We start from the raw sequence: 22,186 nt of genomic DNA, 5'->3' as shown, positions 1-22,186 counted from the left end.
GGGACTCTGATCGCTCAATTTGGCTGCAGCACATGTGCATGGAAAATTGGACAGCTGGGCATTTGCTAGCGGATGCGACGACTCAAAAATGACAAAATACAAATTGGATTGTACCCTCTTTTTCAATTAGTTTTATTGACAAAAAGCCATTAAAGTTAATCAAAGAGGAAAAGATCCAAGGAATTCCTGAGAAAGCAAAAAGGAGATGTGGAAATAATGAATCATTCGGACCTCACCAAACGTCTTGCAGCTCACCTCATCTCTCTGTGCATTCATGAGGCTGCAGCTAAGAACAGCGGGGTTAAAGATATGTTGCTGAAAAAAAAAAGCATATGACGTACCTCTAGTAAGACTTTTAAAGCATTAAATTAGCAAAAATGCAGCCGACGAGCAGAAATACTCGAGAAATTAATAAAGTTTTACATTCCCCTGAGCCGGGACAAATAAAGGATTTTAATTTCCAGTCCAAATCCCCTGTCTTTTACATCAATCACTGTAGACTCGTGCTATTAACGGCTTGCCTGTATGAACAGAAGATTCACTGAGGAGATTGTTGTAAGGGACGCACATGAAGACGACAACAGCCATGACACAATAAGACAGTATTACAAGTATAACAAGAGCAGCTTACATGACTGTTCTCAAGTATAAGAGCTTAATCAACCTGAAGTTTGGTCAGTCACTCATTGGCATTGCAAGAAAACTAGTGTTTTGCGTGAGGAGCATAAATGCACATTATATACACTCTGACACAAATGCCTGTTTCTGTAGTTATTAAGGCACTGAAGTGGAGAAAATACAGGCGTGGTGGGTATACTGAGTTTGTATGCAGAGTAGTTGTTTTTAACCCCAGACAGGAAGTAGTATTGATCTGAGTACAGTCTGACCAGTAATGTTCACAGGCTTATACAAGACAAACAGCACGTCTTTAACAAATTATGAACAGCCCTTACGAACACAACCCAGATGACAGATATTTATGGTAGATGTGATAAAACGTTGCATTTTTAAGACAATGTACCGTATGTCCACATGGATGTCTATATTATGAGGAAGCCGGGAACGGCCATGCTTGCAATTTCTTTTAACATCGTTATCTCAAGAAAACTAGTTACTTATTTTGTCATCTCAAGAAAACAAGCTTTGTTAATTTTGAGATAACAAGGTAATCATTTTGTTTATAAAAGTGATGGGGACGTAAGGGAAATAATCACATAATTGTGCATCAAAATTCATTAAATCTCACTGATAAGCCAACATTTCTTGGTGCAAGCTTTTTTTTTTAGCACATATTTAACTAATTCTGCTATTTAAAAAAAAGAAATCAATCAGTAGTCATTTTAAAAAGTGGTGGAGACCTGTCCCCAGCGTCCCCAGTGTGAATGACTCCTATGGTCTTTATACTTATAATGTTTATCAGAGCTCAGACGTGCTATGCCTGCATGACCAGATGACGTCGTGACAACTGTAGCAATTGATTTAACCTGAAAAAGTCATGAAGTACCCATTAGTGACTGAACTGTAGACTGAACTTACAATCTTACTTATTCATATACACTCTTTAACACTTCGACACTGAGTAGTGTACGTAGTTTCTTTTCCATTTTCCCTATCAATGCCAACAAGAAGGTTGCAGCCTTCTGCACATTAACACATCAGCTTTAAGTTGAACGCTGTATGTCAGCCTCTCCCTGACAATAATTATGCACGTACCTTAATTTCAAACATTAAGGAAATCATTCTTACAACAAATAGCAACAGTTCATAGAAAATTCATATGGTTTGCCTTGGAACGCCCAAACTGTCCTCACAGAGCAGTGTGTGTATGTCAGTCCGCTCGTATTAATCTTAAAAATAGTTTTTTCAGGATAAATTACCTCGTTTTCGGCCTGTTTTCTCAAGATAATGAGATCAATTAACCTGTTATCGCGAGGAAATGAGCTTTGTTATCTCAAAATAATAAAACAAATAACTTTTGATCTCTAGACAACGGCATTCAAACATTTGTTGCAAGCACTGTCATTCTCGCCTTCCATCATCTGAAGATAGGAGGAATGCATGTTTTTTCAAAAGTGAGATTTAGTGCCTCGATAATCATCGAGAGACAAGAAAAAAAGAAGAAGAAAAGGCAGAAGAATGTGTGGCTGTTATATAAATCCAGCACTGAATCATGTTCAGCGTGTTTCCATTGTGCCATCGAAGAGTCAGGTGCTGCAGACCTGTGCACACGCAACAACAAACAGTCTTTACATTCCAATGAAACAGACATTTCTTCAACTGTCTCTTAAGAGTCACAGTATTTTCATTTCTTGCATTTTTTACAGAAATGAACCACTGAGTAACCTGACATCTTTTGTTTTCTAAACAGTATCTGTACCAGATAATAAGTGACAGTTTTGTTCCGGCGGCGTCCGTTATTTGTTCGGTGAACAACCTGTGACCGACTGGTCGGGTGAGCCATGCTGTACTGGAAGCACTTCACTATTACAGGCATAGTAGGACATGACTCGTGCAGGAAATCCGTATGTGAGCTCCTGAAGGCGGGTCCTCTTGAAACAGTCGTGGCTTTCATTTTTTGACATGAGTTGACAGTTTTCTGGCTCTGAGTCAAACTGTGGATTCTGGTTGCTTTGTTAGCTTGACAGCTGCATACTGAGGAGTTTATGACGGATGAGGGATAGTTCTGTTGATCCTGGTCGGCAAAAGGCAGAGAAAGTACAAGAAGATGTCAGATGCCTCACTCTCCTCCTGAGCAGAATGGTTCATGGAAAGAGAGTATCAGAGGTGTCCTTTGTTCCTGATAAATATCCATCTGGGATAAATGTTTCCATATTTGTGTGTTTGTGGTTTTTGCATGGGAACGCAGAAATCACCTGTGAAAAATAGAAGATCTGTCTATTTATTGCATCCACTAAAAATTCATACAGTATATTTTCTTGACATGCATTTTTTATAGTAAGTATCCCTTACACACGTTGTATACTGCGTGCTTACCGTCCCATGCAGGGCCAGGTGGCTCACTGTTTCCTCCTGACCACCTGTTTGAGGTGCAGCTCGCTCTCTGCTGCCACAATAGGCAGCTCGTTCTTCAGGTGGTATGCGATAAGGTGGCTTATGCTCTCAAATAACATGTCTTTGGTTCGGACCTGGATGGAGGACAGCAAAGAGTGTTTCCAGAATTAGAGAAAAGGAATGAGAAGCAGTGAAGCTATAATAAATATGACTATTTTAATTATTTTCCTCCATTAACTTGAGGAGTCAGACTCACCACTCCCTCTGGGTCCACCAGCAGTAGGTGTTTGGGCAGGCCACAGTGCATGCCGGTCAGCACATACTGTCCCGGGTTGGTGGTGCTCTCCCTCACCAGGAAATCTCCATCCCGGACCAGGAGTCTCTCTGCGTCCCGTCTACTCATGCGGCTGTGGTACCACGGCTCCCTGCGGAGCTGCTCTTCATTCGGAGCCACAGGGGCTCGACGGCGTGGAGGGCTAGGCCACTGGTCCTCCAGGACGTGGACGCCTCCGGCTGCAGCGGACACACCGGACCCGACAGCTCCGCCACAGGCCTCGTGGAGCTTCAGGGCGTCCTCAAAGGGCCCTACAGAGACGGGTTTCACAAATACAAATGTGGTCACTTGACAATATTTTCACCTACAAAAAGTGAGTTTATCCTTATTATATCTGTCAGAATGTGTCCCTCTAACTCTCAAGGCTTACTCATGTCAAAGAGGTCTTTTTTGGGACTGTCGGGTGCCCTGGCCCCTCTGTATCCTTCAGGGCCCCAGGAATTCAGGTTCTCCAAATTCTGGGTGTTGACGTACTGATGCTCCTCATAATCTTTGCTGCCTGGTGGCTGACCGTCTGCACACAGGTAACCATCTGATGTCAGACCTGAGGAAAACCAAGAGTTCTCAATACACATACAAACAAATTTACCTATATTTTACATGTATTTACACATTTACATGTATATTTTCCTTCATGTGCAAGTTTACTCTTTATGTTAACATGCTAATATGTTCTTTGTGTGTGTGTGTGTGTGTGTGTGTGTGTGTGTGTGTGTGTGTGTGTGTTTGTTGGTTTCTTATTTTCTGTCACCCTCTAGTGGTCATAACTTTAAATATTGAATATTGACATATGTCAGACACACAATTATAGTGTGGTTTATTGCCATAAATTAGCTACGATTATGAGGCCAAATACATTAAGTATAAAGTGGATGTGTAATGCTGATGTCATAATTAAAGACCTATTGCATATAGCCACTAATGAGAAGACAGCTCAATAGTTACAGCATATGCCACATGATTTAACACAAGACTGAAAAGAATAAAGGAAGTAGGGGTGTGCAGAACAGCCGATATTTGTATCTGTATTTGTATATTCAACATAGGCGTAAAAATATATATTTTTTTGAGTTACACTTCTAATTTTCTAAGAAAAGTTACACTTCTAATTTTCTTAGAAAATTAGAAGTGTAACTCAAAAAAATATATATTTTTACGCCTATTTTGAATTTTACTCAAATACAAATACAAATACAAATACTTTTCCCCCCTCAACAAATACAAATGCAGATACAAATATCGGCTGTTCTACACACCCCTAAAAGGAAGCTTCTCACAATGTTATTAAATATAAAATGTTAAATGCTGAGTGTTTATTGCAGACTTCTACCACTCAAAAATGTGTCTGAACCTGAAGCCATGTATAATTATATCAGTTGTTTGAATATTGTATTATCATTTTCATTCTCTGCTTATCGAAACTGTGACAACTTCACTACTACTGCCCTTCTCAACTTTTACCACACTACATTTTGGAAACCAATATTGTACTTAATAATAGTAAATAGTTTTTTGTATTTTTTTATTACAATCCAGTAATATTATACATACTTTTTCTGAAATTGGCCACTCAGCAACACTCTGTACTATAATAATTTCCTTTCCTTTTGCATTACTTGAATCATATGGCTGATACGTTTGTCCTTTCAATTTAGTAAGATTTGGAACGCAGTACTTTCACTTTAATTTTTACACTGTGATATTACTATTTTCAGTTAAGTAAAAGATATGACTACCTCTTCTACCACTGGATGCCACACTAACCTGAATGAAAGATGATTTATAGAAGCTGATTGAAAAGTTTGGTACATTTAGTGGATAATAAATTAAGCTTGGTTATCTATATTCTAACTTCATTATGAATGTATTTATATGCCAATGCAGTGCAAGTGCAAGTGTTGAATATTGATGTAATTTTTAAAAGTTTGAAAGGCTAAATAACTTCAATATATTTTTTAGTGTTATTGAAATCAAATAAAGGATTTCTCCTGAGATGAGGACCATTACAGAAATCTGTGGAAATAAATCCACTTTGTATCCTACAAAGAATGGGGTGGTCTGCACTGCATTCCTCCGCAAATTTAATAAAAATAGTCTCGGAAGATTAACTATCCTAATAATACGAATGGAATGCAGAGAATCTTGAGGACGCTCCAAACCTCCCTCCTAGTGTGTCTTCAGCCAAGTCTTTTATCTGGAAAGCCATCCTGATTCAAAAGATCCCAAGAATCTTAATTCTATCAGGGTGATCTTGAGAAGGGTCCAGAACAATGTGCCAGAAGGCAAGTAAGTATCATTCAGGGCAAAAAATGAGGTGACGACTGGACTTGAACCCCATTTTACAGAGAGTGAAGTAGACTCACCCTTCAAGTCCATCGAGAAAACATTCAGTTTATTCTCCGTTAAAGCCTCTTGTTTTGCTAAACACTTAAGCTCTGTATCAACTAAGGTGATAAATCTTCTCTCTGATACTCTGGTGAGAAAGTGTTCCAGATGTTATACCTGTGTACCGCCACAGGGTGTCTCACCTGAGCCGCCCGTCGTCTCAGTGTCCCAGTGAAGTTCATAGCACAGCTGACCGGGGGGATAAAATGCCTGATCCCTCCTAGCAGGAGACCCCATCTGCAAACCCACAGACAGACCAGAAGAACACATCCTAAATACATTTGTATCTTCATACCTGAATGGACGACTCTCTCATGTCTTGTCCCTACATAATGCAGTTTTGAAGCACTCTATTTGAAACACTAGCTACAGAGTGTCACCATATGTAGAACAAGCTGCAGGGAGAGAGCGATGATTTCTCTCACCCAGTCAGCACCAGAGGAGGTCAGGGCTCTTTATCTAATCACATCTATCTCTGGCAATTAAGGTGCAGGCACATCAGGAGGACAGTTATGGAGTATATTTTCATGCTCCTGGTGTGTAATTCCATGTAAGCAATACGGGGATGGAGCAGAAAAACACATCAGTCACCGGTTTATGAGGGAGGTATGGCTGTCATTTTCAGGTAAAGGTTAGTCATGCATTACTTGATAATGACCAGATGTGGATTTGATTACATCTGTGATAGTATTAGATGGTAAAGTAGCATCTCACGCTCACATATTTGGCAGCGCTGGCAGGCTAAGACTACCACACAAGGGTGTGGGTCTTATTTCAACATTGGGGCCGACTTGGGCTGGGCAATATATTGATATTATATCGATATTGTGATATGAGACAATATCATTTGGGATATTGTAAAATGGTAATATAGCGTAAGTGTTGTCCTGGTTTTGTAAGGCAAAACCAGGAAAAGACAACACTTACCAGACTGTTCTACTTATTCTTGTACTTATCTTTACCCAGTCATTATATCCACATCACTGATAATTGTTTATCAAAAATTTCATTGTGTTAAAGGTGCAATATGTACAAATAGACCACTTGTAAAAATCCATACACAAAACAAATAGGGGGCAACATATCACCAGAGTAACTGCTAACTGTAGCTGCCAGTAGCTAGTTAGTTCAGTTAGCCGCTCATCCACGACCTGACCTTTCCAACCAAAATCATGCCCGTAGACTCACCTGTGCTGCCGTCTTGCTCTGTGGTTGGGTGTGGATGTGACCTAGGAGGGCTCCACTTGACCTGAGCCTGGAGTCCACCACTCCCCCAATAGGTGGCTCCTTCCCTGGGATGCTGTTGTAGTAATCATGATCCGAGAAGTCCTCCTCCTCCCCCCACATCGGCTCTTCTGTCCTGACAGACCTGGAGAACAACATAGGTGTACACCGTAAGTGAAAGGATACATTTTATGCCGGACCACAATTTCAACTGAATGTCTAAATACATACACAATCAATACCACAACTTCTGTAATCTAAACGTTAACTATGCGTATAATTGTGTTTTCATTATTACTTTTTGTAGTGATATTAATAGTGACCCTAATGATTTGGGTTCTCAAATGGATTCAGTCCGATCAAATGACATCTCCACTTCCGAAAGCGATCTATATGAATCTGCTGGAGGTTTATATAGATTCCCAGAGCTGCTGGCAGCAGGAAGATGTCATTTGCAACCAGAATAGAAAACAGTCTGAAGTTCCTCCTGTGTCTGCAGTGGCATCAGTGCAACACCTGAGGTTTGGTCGAAGGGCTGAGAAGATCTGTGAGGATCAATAATATAGGATGGATTCTGAGGTAATACAAGAACAAACTATCATGTCTCTTTGTAATAAATAACAAAGGAATCTGAGAGTTGTCCAGTAGATCAGGTTTTTGAGGTGGAGAATGTAACTTAGATCTTTTATACAGGATGCCCGGTCAGTGTTCTCTTCCTCTTGGTGTCAATCATCCCAAAATAGCATTTGACTCTTCCCTGAAATTTGCTGCAGGTGTCAACAAGTTCAAAGGATAAGTTCACAGAAAAATGAAAATTCAGTTATTTTCTACTCACTCCCACTTTGTTGAAAGTCGGGTGAAGTTTTGTTGTCCACAAAACATCGGCCTGACTGAAATTTCATTTTTGGGCCAACTGTTCCTTTAAAGCTTTTATGTACTGTACAAGGTGTATTGGTTTTTATCTTCTATAAATCATAGAAGTAGTGTAAAAGTTTTTTTTGGTATTATGCTGTAGGAAGATACTCTATACTTGTTTTTCTAGTTTTAGAAATATGCTGCAAATCAATAACGAGGCAGGATGCCACGTATTTGGACGACAGTGACAAAAACTCTTGGCATGTTACCTCTCCACAGACGCCATGGTTTTGGGAGGACTGTGCAGATACTGTTTGAACTGCAGCTCGAAGGCCTGGCCGATGGTGCTGATGACACTCTGGGCTAAACCATCCGAGCACTCCAGGATGTGACACGCTGGAGGAGACAAAAAAAAAGAAGATGATTTTTCCAGCTGCCACATACTTTTGGGTTTAAGATCCTGACTTTGTATTAATTCCACTATTTTATTGGAAATTTTCCAAAACACTATATTTTTTTGATTGTATCTTGCTTAAAAATATTAGTAAATATCTTCTAAACCAAGAAATATGTCATAGTAATTTCTACTTTCATATCAGGAATAACTTGATTGTGTTTCTAAACGAAGGATATGCTATAATGTAGCATGTTAAAAAAGCAGGAACTTCTCGGGGCATACCTCTCTGATTCACTGGGTCTTTGGCCACATACGCAACATAATCAGGCGTGTCCTGCAACAGACAGGAGGAAACATTCAATTAGAGCAGATAGATTAGACCTATGTAACTGAATTAAAGCTCCCATTGATCCTTTGGTCATGAGTTAGGAAACCAGTAAGATGGAGTCTAGTCAGATATGAGCAGTCTGCCAAAATGTCCATTCTAACAACGACAACAACAACAACAACAACATAAAGGAGAGGCTGCAGTTTAATGCTGCACTCACTGTGTCTCCCCCAGAGGCGAATGAGATAGACTGCATGGGATGGTGCGCTATCACCTGGAAGAGACAAGTGGAGAAAACAGAGGCGGAGGTTTGTCTTTATTCTACTTTTATACAGAGATGGAAGAAGCATTCAGATCTTTAAAAGTAGCAATACTACACTGTAAAAATACTGTTACAAGTCATTCAAAATCAAGTTCAAGTACAAAAGTATTAGCATAAAATTATACTTAAAGGGCTCATTTTAAAGTATCAAAATCACTTATTATGCAATTTGGCTCATTTAAGACTCATGTATATCATGTGTCTAATGTGTCTGAGGTCAGGGAGGAACCTTCTTTGCATCAGTGATAGACAGTAACATTTAATTTAAGACAATGTAACCAAATTATCAGTCTGATCCTTGGACAGGTGAACTTGGCGGTTTAGCGTCATACCTGTCGTGTGGTGGGGATAAGCAGACTGAGGCCTTCTATGGAAATATTGACTGCGATACTCATGCCTGCAAATCGCAGGTTACTCTTCCCCATGACAGACTGGAGAGCTTTGTTCAGGGCCTTCATGAAGGAGAGAAAAAAGAATACAGTGGAAATACAATCGCATATTTTTACATTCATTAAAAGAAAAATGTAATTCCTTAAAAACTTATCATTTATCATATCACTTATCATATCCTATACTGTCATGTGTACCAAAGTCAGTTTCATAGACAGTCTTGAGTTTTTTTTTAAATCACTGTGCAACAACTTCATGTTGTTCCCCAGCAGGAAAAAAAAATTCTATTTAATAACAATAATGCAACATAATGAAGTTTAATGAAACATGCACAGTAGGATTAAATTTTACTATTTACCTTCTTCCTCCAGGCTCCCTTTCCGCCTGGCACAGCTTCACACAGCCTGTTGATGGCTTCCCTAATTAGGGGAATGAACAGAGGTCAAAGGTCAGACTATAGTGGGACACACTGGCCACCCATCAAATGGCTACGAGGACACATTTATAGTCGAACAATCACACTGATTCCTGTTAACTGTGCAGCTGAATATTAACGACCCAGTGGCATCAATCCGAGGAGTTAAAGGGAGATTAGGGGGTTTTACATGTTGAGCCGGTGTTTAAAAAAACTGCTGCATCCCAGTGATGGAAAAACCTGAGGTTAAACATGAACAGAAGCTCTGTGTTCCCTCCCTCAGGCTGAGGTTAAAGGTCACAGACCCATCACAGTTCAAAGATCAAGAAAAGGTTTCCAGAAGGTTTGTTGGTTTGTAAATGCGTTCTTACCACCGTTGTTCACGGAGCTTACAAAGAAAGCATCTACCATCATCAACAGTGTTTATAAAACTCATGTTAAGGTCCCCGTTGAATCGTAATTTGAGCCAAGATTAAGTGTCTAGCGTCTGTGAAGCTCCACGTCTTCTTCTGCTTCTTTACGGCATCATTAGTCACCTTTATTTTCCACAGTGTGATTCTCTGTGCAGATTTGTTACCACTTTGCAGTGAAGCTGCCATAACTCCTGGGAACGGCTGCCTAATGGGCGTTTAAAGCTTCTCTCCCCTGTGTGTGTGCACGCGTGTGCGATGGCAGGAGTGAGGCATAATGTGGATTTGAGGCTCGCGCTCTCGCTGCCAGGGGACAGCGGGGACAGCAGTCAAGAACCCAGCTGCCCCTATCAAGTGGCTCGTAAATATTTAAAAAGCAGCGTCCCGCACCCCGTCTCGAGTAAAGGTCTTCTCAGGGATTTTTGAAAAAAACACCACGATGTTGGAATGACTCATGCTGATGAGAGGGCAGAGAGGGGAGGACGAGGGAGGAGAAGGAGGAGAGAGATGGGCTGTTGTTGTTGTTGTTGTTGTTTTTGTCTGCAGCCTCGGTATCTTCCCTGCTATAAAATGCCAGGCCTCATTATCCGTAGTGTTGCTGTGTAACACGGTGACACAGAGAGTGCTGTTGGGTGAATGCACTTTCCTCAGCTCCAGCAGCTGAAGTGCATTTTTGAAATTCTGACACACATTGAATGTTTTTCTGGAACTAAACATCAGCGAGCTGTAAAAAAAAAAAAAAAAAAAAAAAAAACTGACAAACTGACCTTAAATGACAACACAGTTTCTACGTTTGACTTTGTTTATATGTGGCGGACCCTGCCACCTTTCTAGCTTCGAAGACTGTTCTGGACCTTATTTTCCTCTGAGAACAACTTCTTTATTCCGTTAAGGGAAAATGTTTTACCTCATTGATATTGTAAATATTAAAATTCTGAGTTTGAATTTCTTCTCCAAAACTACAAAGTGCCCCTTTAAAATACTGTTTGTTTACTGGATTTAATTAAGACAGTGAATCATTGATTTTTTAGTCTTGTGGGACAGATGGCTGGTACCACGTTCCCCAAGGAATCGGAGACCCAGGCCTTGTGTCGTTAGTGTCACTGGAACATTTGGATGTTTGTTTTAAAGCGTATGCTACATATGCTGCAGTGAACATAAACTATGGGCAAACAGTGAAAACCAAATATAAAGTCAAAACCGCAGGGACGCAAAAACAAAACACATCTATCATCAATGCACTAGACCATAATGATGTCATACTACAGCTTACTCTTCGTATGGTTTCTCCCTTTGCTAATGTTTTTGTTTTGAACTCTCCTCCTCCTCCTCCTCCTCCTCCTCCTCCTCAAGAAGTAACAACCGCAGACATTATCAAGCAGGGCGCGTTCATGGGGACCACTGCAGCTTTCCACGGTCATTAGCAAACATCATCAATAATAGATCTCCCCCTCTATCACTCCATCCCTTCTGCCTCCTCCTCCCCCTGCACTTAAGCCTTGGATGCACGGTGGGCTCCGATTACTGCCGATCGATTTTGGAGGAGAGAGAGGAGGGTGAGAGACCGAGAGGAGGGAGCAGGGGGAGCACAGTTCTCCCATGAGGCCGAGGATCGCAGAGAACCCTGCTTTTATGACAATAACATCACATGTGGGGCATGAAAACATGCCGGCAGAAACATATTTAGCCCCCTGAGGTTTTATACATGAACTTGCAGCCCCTGTGCCACTGAGCACATGTGTAGATTTGTTTGTCTCTTAACTGGGACAAACACCACTCTGATTCACATTTGTTATACTTGCATTGGCATTGCATTTCCACTGCAGCTGACTGAGCTGGGTTTGATGTAATGAACAAGTAGAATTTCAAAATTGTGTTGATGTCGATGAAACGTGCTACAGGTGGGACTTTTTGTCATTCACCAACTCTGATTGACATGATAATAAGAAAATGACAATCTCACAGTCCAGGACTGGCACACCACTGTTGATAATTTGATATCACAGTGGTTGGTACTTCAGTAAATCCTATACATGGATCAAATTCTCCTGACTCATCACTACCAATAGAGATAGTCACCAGCTTACCTCGTCACCTGAGTCCGTGTGGTGAAGTCCAGGGAACGCATCGACTTCAGTACTTCAATGCAGCCCATGTACTGCAAAAAGACAAACAAGTTTTATAATATGATGACATATTTTGGCTGATATTAGAAGCTACTTTCAATATGACTATGAACTTGGTACGTGACATACTGTTAGATCAGTAGTGACAATTTTTCGGTTGTACAGATATAAAAATCTTATTAATTATCTTAAAAATGTAGGATCACAACACAAGTAAATGCTGCAAAAAAAATGACCCGCTTCCCGAGTACACTAATTTGCACAGTAAGCACAGTGTGTTTGTTTTAATACATGAAGGGCTCCCAAGAAATTGATATGGGGGCTTTTCTTCATCTACTGTATGCAGAGAAAATCATCTGCCGAGTTATCCCCAAATAAGATCCCATTGAATCTTATTATTGTTTTTTACTAATCCATGCATTTTTTCCTCTTCTTTATTCTGTCCTGAGGGTTGAGGTTATTGTGCTTACTGTGAGATATGAAATAGGACCAAGCTGACTGTTCCTGTAGTAGTTATGTATTTTGATGTTTTGTTTTTTTATACTATACTACTACCACATGATACTGTCACTCACAAGTGCTTGCAGTTTGTGCGTAAAACACCAAAAAACAAAGTTTGTAAAATAAATAAATAAAAAGTATCACCTTTGCATGTGGGGTAAAACTTTAAACTAGTATGTCAGTGGCAAAAATCTAAAGACAACAAGAAGAGTATTTATGTAATCGTCTATTGGCGCGCATGACTATTTCTGTCAATACATCCAGATCTAACTCAAATCCACATGTAGGCCATTAAAGTGTACTCCAGCCAGTAGCAGCCAGCTGAGAAGCTTCTTAATGGCTGTCAGGTTGAGGTGCTAATGGCACCTTGACTAGATTAGCGGCACTAAGAGCTTCAAATCATGGACAAAAGGCAGCTTCTTGGGCCTCAGGGGGATGCTAAGGGTGTGAGCGTGTTTGTGGATACAATCAGTATTAAAAGTATGTGAGGATGTCGTGGACATATCTGCATTATGACTGTGAGGTTTACATCTTTATATTTCTGTAATATCTATACAGTAAGATACAGGGCTGTAAATGAAACGTTCATCCAACGTGTGAGTGAATTTTCAAAGATTTTAGAATCATGAAAAATCATGAAAACATTTTTGTAACGTTTATATAATAAGTATATGTGAAAACTACCCTTCTGACTGTAGCACTTTTACAGCATTGATTTAAATGTGACCACTGATTTTGAAATTATTAGTGACTGCTATTGCTGTTTTTCACCTGTTTGAAAAGACTTCTCAAGAGCTTCCAGGTTCATAATTTTACCATGAGCTACTACTAGAATAGGTTTATATGCTTACATTCTGTTTACATGCTCAAAAAACACATCAGTTTTCTTATATTGTCCCGTGCAGCAGCACTGTATTTGCCCTCTGTCTGGATCGCTCTGTTTTAGTTCCTGTCTCTTTAAGGCCCCACCTCCTGAATGCCCAGTCTGCTCTGATTGGTCAGCTCACACGCCTGAGCCAGCACCGCTCACCGTGTCTCCGGTCGGCTCTGTCGTGTTTTCAGCTTCCAGTTAGCTTCACTTCTACCACAAATAAGGCCATACATTATCAAATTTGTGACATGGTGACGTAGTGTGATGTCACAAAGTCACAGAATTAAAGGCGTGACTACCGACGAGGCGTTTCAGGAGCAGTGTTTTTCTGTGGGAGAGAGGCTCTTCTTTTTATTTGGTGCAGACTTTTTAACTTTCAAGACCTTTTACATGCACAAAGACCTATAAAACACACTGAATGAAAGGACGCGAGGTTCCCTTTATATCTCATACAAAATTTAGTGAGGTAAAAGGCTTCAGCAAATACACGTGTTTGTGATTTATGGACTCTATGGGAAACTAATTTGGTGCTACATAATTTACATTCTCTCCGACAGCGTTTTGGCTCAGTCATATTTAGTGCAGTTTCCAGGATTATTAGTAACCGCCACAAACAGCAGACGGACAACACGGAAGAGAGAGAGGAAGAAAGAGAGAGAGATAGAGAGCGAGAGCAACCTTTGAGTCTTGGAGCTTAATGAGCCTTCTAACCAGATTTGGAGATGGGGGGAAGTCTTCCATCAGGAAAATTGTCTCTCTCTTTTTTCTTCCCCGCTCTCTGCCAATGCCCCCATTGTGACACACTCATCTGCTGATACAACGCATCCCCTCTTCTATCACCCTATCTGCACTCCTATCCTTTTGGCCAAGTCTCCAACACACTCTTCCTAGGAAAACAGGGACATTGGCGTTCCAAGAAGCATTCCTCAGAAATTGAATAACTCTGGCGTTCAAACTTTGTTGCATCTTGGCTGCCTTCTTTGAGATACATGACAGCTTGTTTTATTGTTTATCAACGCAGAAAATGTCCTAAACCAAGTTTGTGAGCTAATATTTCCTCATTTTGCCGGGCAAGGTCAGGGAGCATGCCTGTTGTGTAAGGACGGATGGGCAGATACTGACAACTGGATGTTGCCAAACAGCATCAGCAACATACAGTCTTGTTTGTTTGTGAGAGGTAACACAGAGGTGCATTTTTCATGTTGTGGACAGTAAGGTTCCTTCTAATTTCATACTTTAGTGCACTGCCCACAGCAGATTTCAGACCGCAGAATGGACTCACTGCACCACGAAAAGACCTTTCTGGAAACTGCACCAACAGCAATATAAAACTATATTACAGACATTCAGATTTTTAAGAGACACTGTAAAATGATAGCAGTGTGTGGCTGCTTTGGCAGCTGCGGGGCTTTGTTTGATGGCTGCTGCAATGTCCTGGCTGTCAAAGATGGCAGATGTAGGCCAGACACACAGCCTGACAAAGAGAAAGTGTAAAGGAGGGAACCAATACGAAGAATCATATTCGTGTCTTTCCCAGCAGAGGAGTGACTACGTGTGACTGAGAGACGGGGGAGGCACTGGAACAGAAATAGAGGGAGGGAGAGCTGTGCACTATGGTAGCTATGCTGATTAAAAATGGCACAGCGCAGCAGAAATCTACTGTCACTTTGACACTAATACATGCACTCCTCCCCTGCATAGATTTACCACTGAATTGCATGTGTAGTGCTGCTTTAGCTGTCGTGGAATGCATCTCAAACATTAGCTTACATCTAAAATGATTGCAATGCACCTCCAGATAAGCTGTTAAAAGCTCAATTAACTGAGATATAAATCAAATATCAGAGCAGCACTTATTATGTTATGTATCTGGGAAAGCCCTGCATGGTGATGAGAGCTCATTATCACCGGACCCCTCCCATACCGTCCTCTCCAGCATCACATGATGCAAATGACTGTGATTAACTGTAATTGAATATAGGAATGAATGGTGCCTGTATAATACCATTAGAACGTGTGCTCGGGCCCCAGACGGGGCTAATCAAGAGCCATATCATTAGTTTGTGGAGGAGAAGGCAGAGGAGGAGGAGGAAGGGGAGCAGTGCAAGAGGGGCGGAGGTGAACAGGCGTGGAGGGGAGATCATTGACATTGACGTCAAGCAGTCTGCTCGGGATGGTAACCCTTTGTAAAAAACAAATCATAAGCACGGTCTGAGTCAAAGATGTTTCATCAGGGGACACGATTTCCTTTCTTATTTACGACCATTGCTGTCTCTCTCTGTGCCATCCACTTCTTTTTGTACCCTAATTTTTATTTTGACTAACAATAACACAGAGAGTATATGTTCTCTTTTGTCATTAAAACACACTGTGATGACACTAACTACGATAAAGCTTGGGACTGACTCTGCTGAAGGATTGTAAATCACACTGACTGGGTGAAATCTTTGCTCGAGTGGATGTAAACAATCCTGAAACCTCACAAAGAAGACCACTCCCACAAGCTCACAATGGGAGCTCACATGCAAACATATACTATAAATATAGATGGGTATTGTTTTTAAGTATAGTACATGTTGCATATGGTAAACAGTGCAGCAAATCAACGATCCCGACTCCAGCCTGCGTACATAATTCCATGCTCTATCTTTCTCCACCCTGACGCCTGTGTGTGTGCTATCCTGACGCAGTCTCCCGGCAGCCACACCAAGCCATCTATCTGGATCAAATTATGTATTCCCCGCGCCCGCGCCACATGAGCTGCATAACAAACTGCCTGGCACTGTGGTGTCCTTTTGTTTCCCACCCAGAGAGAGCAACCTTTAAATGGGATCATTAGTATCATGTGGTTCACCGAGTCCTGTGAGGAGTTAATTAATATCTGGGTGCCAGAGAAAGAAAAGTTATTTCAAAACAAACCCTGATTTAAGAGGATGTGCCATAACAATGTATGCAACAAAAAAAAGTTGCCACTGACTCACCCTGACTATATAAGATGCCCCTGGTCCTGCAATCTTCTTGTCAGGGTGCAGCCAGCCTTGAGAGGGTTTGTGGATGAAGCTACCCTTCTGGGTGAAGTCCTCTCCCCCCAGCCACATGCCCTCGACCCTCGTCCTGCGGTTCATTCCGGACCTGGAGCTGCTGGAACCTCCAGGGCTCGCCATGGCCTCCGTGGCCCCAAAGATGTGGCCCCCTGGATTGGCAGAGTGTGCCGCTGCAACTGCTCTCTGCCCTCGGATGGCCTGCAGGGAACAGGGGGTGACGCAAACAGGGTCACAGGAGTTAAGCACCGCCGCAAGACTGGCCACTGGGCCACTAGCACTGCTGGCCCTCTGTGAAGACGAAGAAAGAGAGACAGAGGCCTGGGAGGGAGCCGCTGCTGCCTTGCCCGAGTCCTTGCTAGAGCTAGAGCTGGAGCTGGAGTTGGAGGGGCTCCGGCTGAGCAGGGAGTTAGAAAACTTCCACTGGGGCATCTTAGGGATGAGCATGCAGAAGGTAGTGGTGGCATCCTGTTCCCCATCCAAACAAGGGGAGTCGGCCAGGGCTGCAGCACCAGCTGCTGAGGATGATCTGTCACTGGGATCCAGAGGAGGCAGAGGGAGGCTTGGGGTGGAGGAAGGGACCACCGGTGTGGCCACAACTTTGCCGCTCATGGCTAGGCTCTGCATCAGGTCGTCAGAGGAGGTCACAGACTCGTTGCGAAAGCGGCCATACTTTGGCTTAAGGAGCATGCCCGGAGGAGCCGCCCGAAGCAGGAGCTGAGAGGGGGGGATAACTACCAGAGGATGAGGGGGAGGAAAGGGGAAAGGGGGGAGGGGAAGGGGGGAGAGGTGTAATGGATGAAGGGGAGAAAACTAGAGGGAAAATCTTCCAGGTGGAGTCCTATATCCTTGTCAACTGAACGCTGTCTGGTCCTCTCCCGGTCACGCACACACACACACACTGTCCCACTCTCATGCCACTCTCCTCGGTGTCTGAGCTGGCCTGCTTCCTCTCACTGCCTTAGGCAGGCTCGCTCGCATGCTCCCAGTCTCTCTCTCTCTGTGGATGATGTCATTGGGTCTATTAGCCCTGCCCTGCCCGGCTGCTCTCAGACTGTATTAGCTAAAACACATCTGCCTGAACCACCCTGCTCTTAGACACACACACGCGCACACACACACACACACACACACACACACACACACACACACACACACACACACAACTCTAAAGAGCACCGCCTTTTCCTCTATATAAAGGAGGTTCAGCAAATGAATAACCTGTGTCAGTGTACGTTATCTTTAGACTAGGTAAGCTGCAGTAATATTTTAAATCTTTCAGACTGAACAATGCTGTCAATGTATACATTAAGACATAAAAAAAAAAAAAACGTGATATTAAGGTAAAAGATTAGATGACATAACTCTGGAAAGACTGGTTTCAGAAATGAAGTGGGGTTGATATGGTTGCCCAATATTTGTTAGAAACTAGAATGGCACTCACTAGAGCGCATACCTCCGCCAAGGCCCAGCTGTCCCTTTTAATTAATTCAAGCCTGATCTAATATCAAACTCAATGGCCCTGTATCACTATAAATCTTAAACCACCCATAACTGCTCCAGATCTAGGATCTGCATCAAAATGTACTCACTCACAGATACCAGCCACCTAAATACGCCTGATGTTTTTTTTTCATCAAGGACCATGCATTATTCCCTAAGAAATTAAAGAAATTGTTGTAAAATTCCTGGATCTGTCCTTTTATCTGGATCTGCACCGAGAGTTTGTGGGGTCTATTCTAGGCCGAGATCCATCCTCCATCCAAGTTTCGTGAAAATCTGTTCTGTACTTTTTGTGTAATCCTGTTGACAAACCAACCAACCAACAAACAAACAAACGGACATGGCTGGAAACATAACCTCCTTGGCGGAGGTAATACAGTCACCAAAACATTGATTCAGAACGTGACAGGGCACTAGTGTCATCCAATTAGTTAAAGTGTATTATGTGTGATTTGATGCATGTATGCGTGTGTGTGTGTGTGTGTGTGTGTGTTTGGTTGTGTGTGTAATTCCATTTGTCCTGACAATAGACACAAACTTAACAAAGGCAACAATGCAGCCACACTCATGAGGGACTATGTGCCTGAAAACATCCACTCTGTCCCATCTGTCTGAATTCTCTTCCTAACTTCCCTCCCATCCGCCTCCCTGGAGAGCAATCAGCCGTCTCAGCACGATCCTTTTTAGTTCCTCACGCCGTCCTCATCCCCTCCCTCATGTCTTTCCATTCCTCATTCAAATCCTTTCCACTCTCTTTTCTAATTCACTATTTTCACTTACAACCGCCTTACACAAAGGGAATGTAAGGTATGCATCAGCGGTCGGGATTCGGATTCTCGGTGTGACACACAAAGTGGGTTAAGCAGGGATTTGAACTGTGCGACTTTTATTTTCCCTTTGTGGTGTCCAGATCAGGTGGGAGCGAGTGCAAGATGTTAAAAAAAAGAAAGCTGATGTCTCCTATGTCAGGAATGATCCACCATAGCCACAGAGGTTTTTCAGTTTGGGAGAATAAAGCAGAGAAAAGTGACATTAAATGCTAAAAGGACAGGTTCAAAAACAAGCATCTGTGAATGATGTCTGCATTGATTGAGAAACAACAGTCAGGGTCATCTGTTACGCAAAAAGACAGGGGTAGTCTGCTGACTAAATAACACCACCTACGCATTCAAGGAAAGGCTCGTTATGTTCCTGTCAATTGTCTCAATTCAATAAAGCAAGTCATTACATCTTGTTTTGTCCCATAATCAGTTTGGAGAGTGGTGTAAAATCCTGTGGTCCGTCCAAGAAAATCAGCACAGTAAGGAAAGGTGAACAAACAGACAACTCTCATTAAAACATGTTCAAACTGTGCAGTACGATGAAAGCAACATTACTAAACCACGTTATTTAAAAAGGCATCAGAGGAAGGAAGCTTACCTATATGTCAGGCTCTGAGGAGAAAGACTTTGATCAGAGGAGCTGTAGTTGTGGATGAATAAGAGAATAACTTAATGTCCGGAGACACATCAGAACACTGAAAAACCTACACACGCACCAACAAATGGCCATCAGAAAGGCTATCATACCACCGCCACTGACATCCCACCTTCCTCCAAACAGCCAATCACTTCTTGTTTGTTTGCTCTAACTTGTTTGTGTAAGTTACTGATAAACCAGATGGAATCAGTGCAGGTTGACAGATGCACAAGAAGCTGAACTTCCTCGTCTGTCACAAAACAAATAGCTGGTCCGCTAATATACTCTATTATTACCTCATTACCTCAAACAAAACTAATAGATGCAAGAGCAATCATTTGAAGAGGTCTTAAATACTGATACATCACAAGTTCAATCAATGACACGGTGACGTTCTGTATTTGTGGAGTCAACAGATTTACCTCCTGACTTTAGCAGTTTGCATATACAAGTGGAACAAGTCATGCTGCGAATACACCACCACTCATTAGCAGCCATTACCTCGACAACGGTGATTACAATTAAGAACGACAGCAATAGGTTACTGGCAACACAGAGAGCTCAAACTATACTGTTTGGTCAAAATGTAAAGAGAGGGTTTGTTTTCAGTGTACTCACAAATCCTTGATTGAGAGCAGTAATGTATTTGTGTCAAGCCTCGGGAGAGAATATCACAGGTGACTGAGGCAGTTTTTGGTGTATAGCCTAATTTGATGTCAAATATCAAGAATAAAATCTATTAAGTTAGTAGAAATATATCAAATAGAAATAAGACAGATCTATTTATATGGTCAGTGATAAAAGTTTGGCTTAATTAGAAAATATAAAGTTTCCAAAATGAAATCTTAAAGCAACATTATGTTACTTTTTTACCTTAAAATAACCGCTTCAAATGATTTTGAGGGTACAGTGTCTTGTAATAGGGTGAATGGTGTCTCTGTCTCAGCCACTCCGCCCCCCTATCACTTGTTTCTGCACTATGTAACTTCAGTGAGAGGGTAGGATCACAGCGTTACATACATGTTTACTTCGAGACACAAGTTGTCAGCACATAACATTGTTATAATGTAATGAGTTTTGTTTGTAGTTAGCACCTATATTACGTCTGACAAATCATTACAGACCTGGGATTTGTATTTACCAGATCATGCAAAATGCCAATTTCGACATAATGTTGCTTTAAAGATAAATATATCACAAAAGACTATCTAACAGAATTATAACAGAATTGTAACTTGTTTTCCCTCTCAAATCAGTCAAAAAACATAAATAATAAAAAATATTATTTCAATAAGACCTGCTCTAAGGAGCAATTATAGGTAACTAATACATTAATTACTTAATGGTGTATTTTAATATATTATAAATTACTAATAAACAGCCCATATACCAGCTATATTTTTGCAGTAATGATCCTTTGATCTCTTAGAAGAGCCAACGTTGTCAAGCGAATCAGCATAATTTAGTGCATATCAGTTTGTTATATTATGTTTTTATATGATTCTCTATAATTGCAATCAAATTAAAAGGGGAAAATACAGTAACATCAAGTGTAAACTGGAAAAATGAAATGAAAGGTGACAATTTTCAAAACAAATGCTACATTCATATATTTGTAAACGCTGTATTCTATTAAATTTCCAGTTATATCTTTTCAGATTTGCATTTTCACCGTGTATAGAGGTAGCCTACAGTATGTATGCTTTAGCGCTGCATGCCCACTCTCTTGATTGCTTAAAGGGGCCCTATGTAGTTTTGGAGAAGAAATTCAAACTCAGATTTTTGATATTTACAATATTAATGAATCAGCCCTGTGATGAGCTGGCGACTTATCCAGGGTGTACCCCGCTGCACGCCCAATGTCAGCTGGGATCTGCTCCAGCTACCCTGTGACCCTGAAAAGGGTAAGCTGTTACAGACAATGGATGGATCGATGGATATGAATGAGGTAATAAAACAAACTCAAAATATTTTTTTTTTTCAATAACTGATTAAACAAGCTGTTCTCAGAGGAAAATAAGGTCCCTCGGGATACTGTGTAGTGACAGGGTCCGTCAAATATAAACAAAGTAAGTTTGAATATTGAAATTGTGTTGTCCTTTACGGTCAGTTTGTTTATTCAGTCATGAAAACAAAGAGAGTCTGCCTTTGCTCCAACATGGTCGATATTTCCGAGCATTAACTTGCAGTAGTTCGTCTCGGCACCGCTGGGCACCTCACTACCTCTTGCACCACTCTTGTTTTGCCTCTGCAGCCCGGCGGGGACGAAGGCAGGAGGAGTCGCAGAGGAGCGGAGACAATAAAGAGGCGAAGAGCTCTCACTGAGCCTTCTTTCGCTTTCTAGAAACGTTTCGAGAATACATCAGATATCTTCCATTCAAACGTCTAAAACCCATTTGAACTATATGTCACACAACTAACACTTAAGATAATAGCTAGAATTTATGTTTCTAAAGAACTTACAGGGAAGTACACAACTACTGTACTTCCTCGTTGAAGAGCAGCGCTTTCGCAGCCGAGTGCATCCTCTTCTCAAACATAGACGATCTTTGTAGACGGGACGTCCACGTGCCGCTGCCTTGACCAATCCGGTGAATGCGGGCAGCCGTTGGGG

At 41.6% G+C, this 22,186-nt stretch overlaps 1 protein-coding gene across 3 annotated transcripts; it reads right to left on the bottom strand.

Moving 5' to 3' along the window:
• Window positions 1-103: 103 nt before the first annotated feature.
• shc2 (SHC (Src homology 2 domain containing) transforming protein 2) lies at window positions 104-22,121 on the bottom strand. 3 transcript variants are annotated; one of them, XM_084356076.1, is made up of 15 exons: window positions 22,036-22,116; window positions 19,534-19,575; window positions 16,552-16,812; window positions 12,160-12,230; window positions 9,606-9,666; window positions 9,190-9,309; window positions 8,756-8,809; window positions 8,490-8,541; window positions 8,080-8,206; window positions 6,920-7,100; window positions 5,875-5,968; window positions 3,717-3,890; window positions 3,269-3,597; window positions 2,995-3,146; window positions 104-2,873 (listed from the first exon to the last, which is right to left on the bottom strand). In XM_084356076.1, exons 3-14 carry the CDS (start codon window positions 16,732-16,734, stop codon window positions 3,018-3,020), a joined length of 1,575 nt encoding a protein of 524 aa, XP_084212202.1. In that variant the 5' UTR covers window positions 16,735-16,812; window positions 19,534-19,575; window positions 22,036-22,116; the 3' UTR covers window positions 104-2,873; window positions 2,995-3,017. The 3 variants fall into 3 exon arrangements, with proteins under 3 accessions (XP_084212202.1, XP_084212203.1, XP_084212201.1); XM_084356077.1 differs by lacking the exon at window positions 19,534-19,575 and having other exon boundaries at window positions 22,036-22,121; XM_084356075.1 differs by lacking the exons at window positions 19,534-19,575; window positions 22,036-22,116 and having other exon boundaries at window positions 16,552-17,493.
• Window positions 22,122-22,186: the final 65 nt, after the last annotated feature.

This window comes from Pagrus pagrus (assembly GCF_965226575.1).
Source record: "Pagrus pagrus genome assembly, chromosome: 6".
Classification (NCBI taxonomy): Eukaryota; Metazoa; Chordata; class Actinopteri; order Spariformes; family Sparidae; genus Pagrus; species Pagrus pagrus.
The sequence above is the reverse complement of the archived record's forward strand: the minus strand, read 5'-3'. Positions and strand labels throughout refer to the sequence as shown.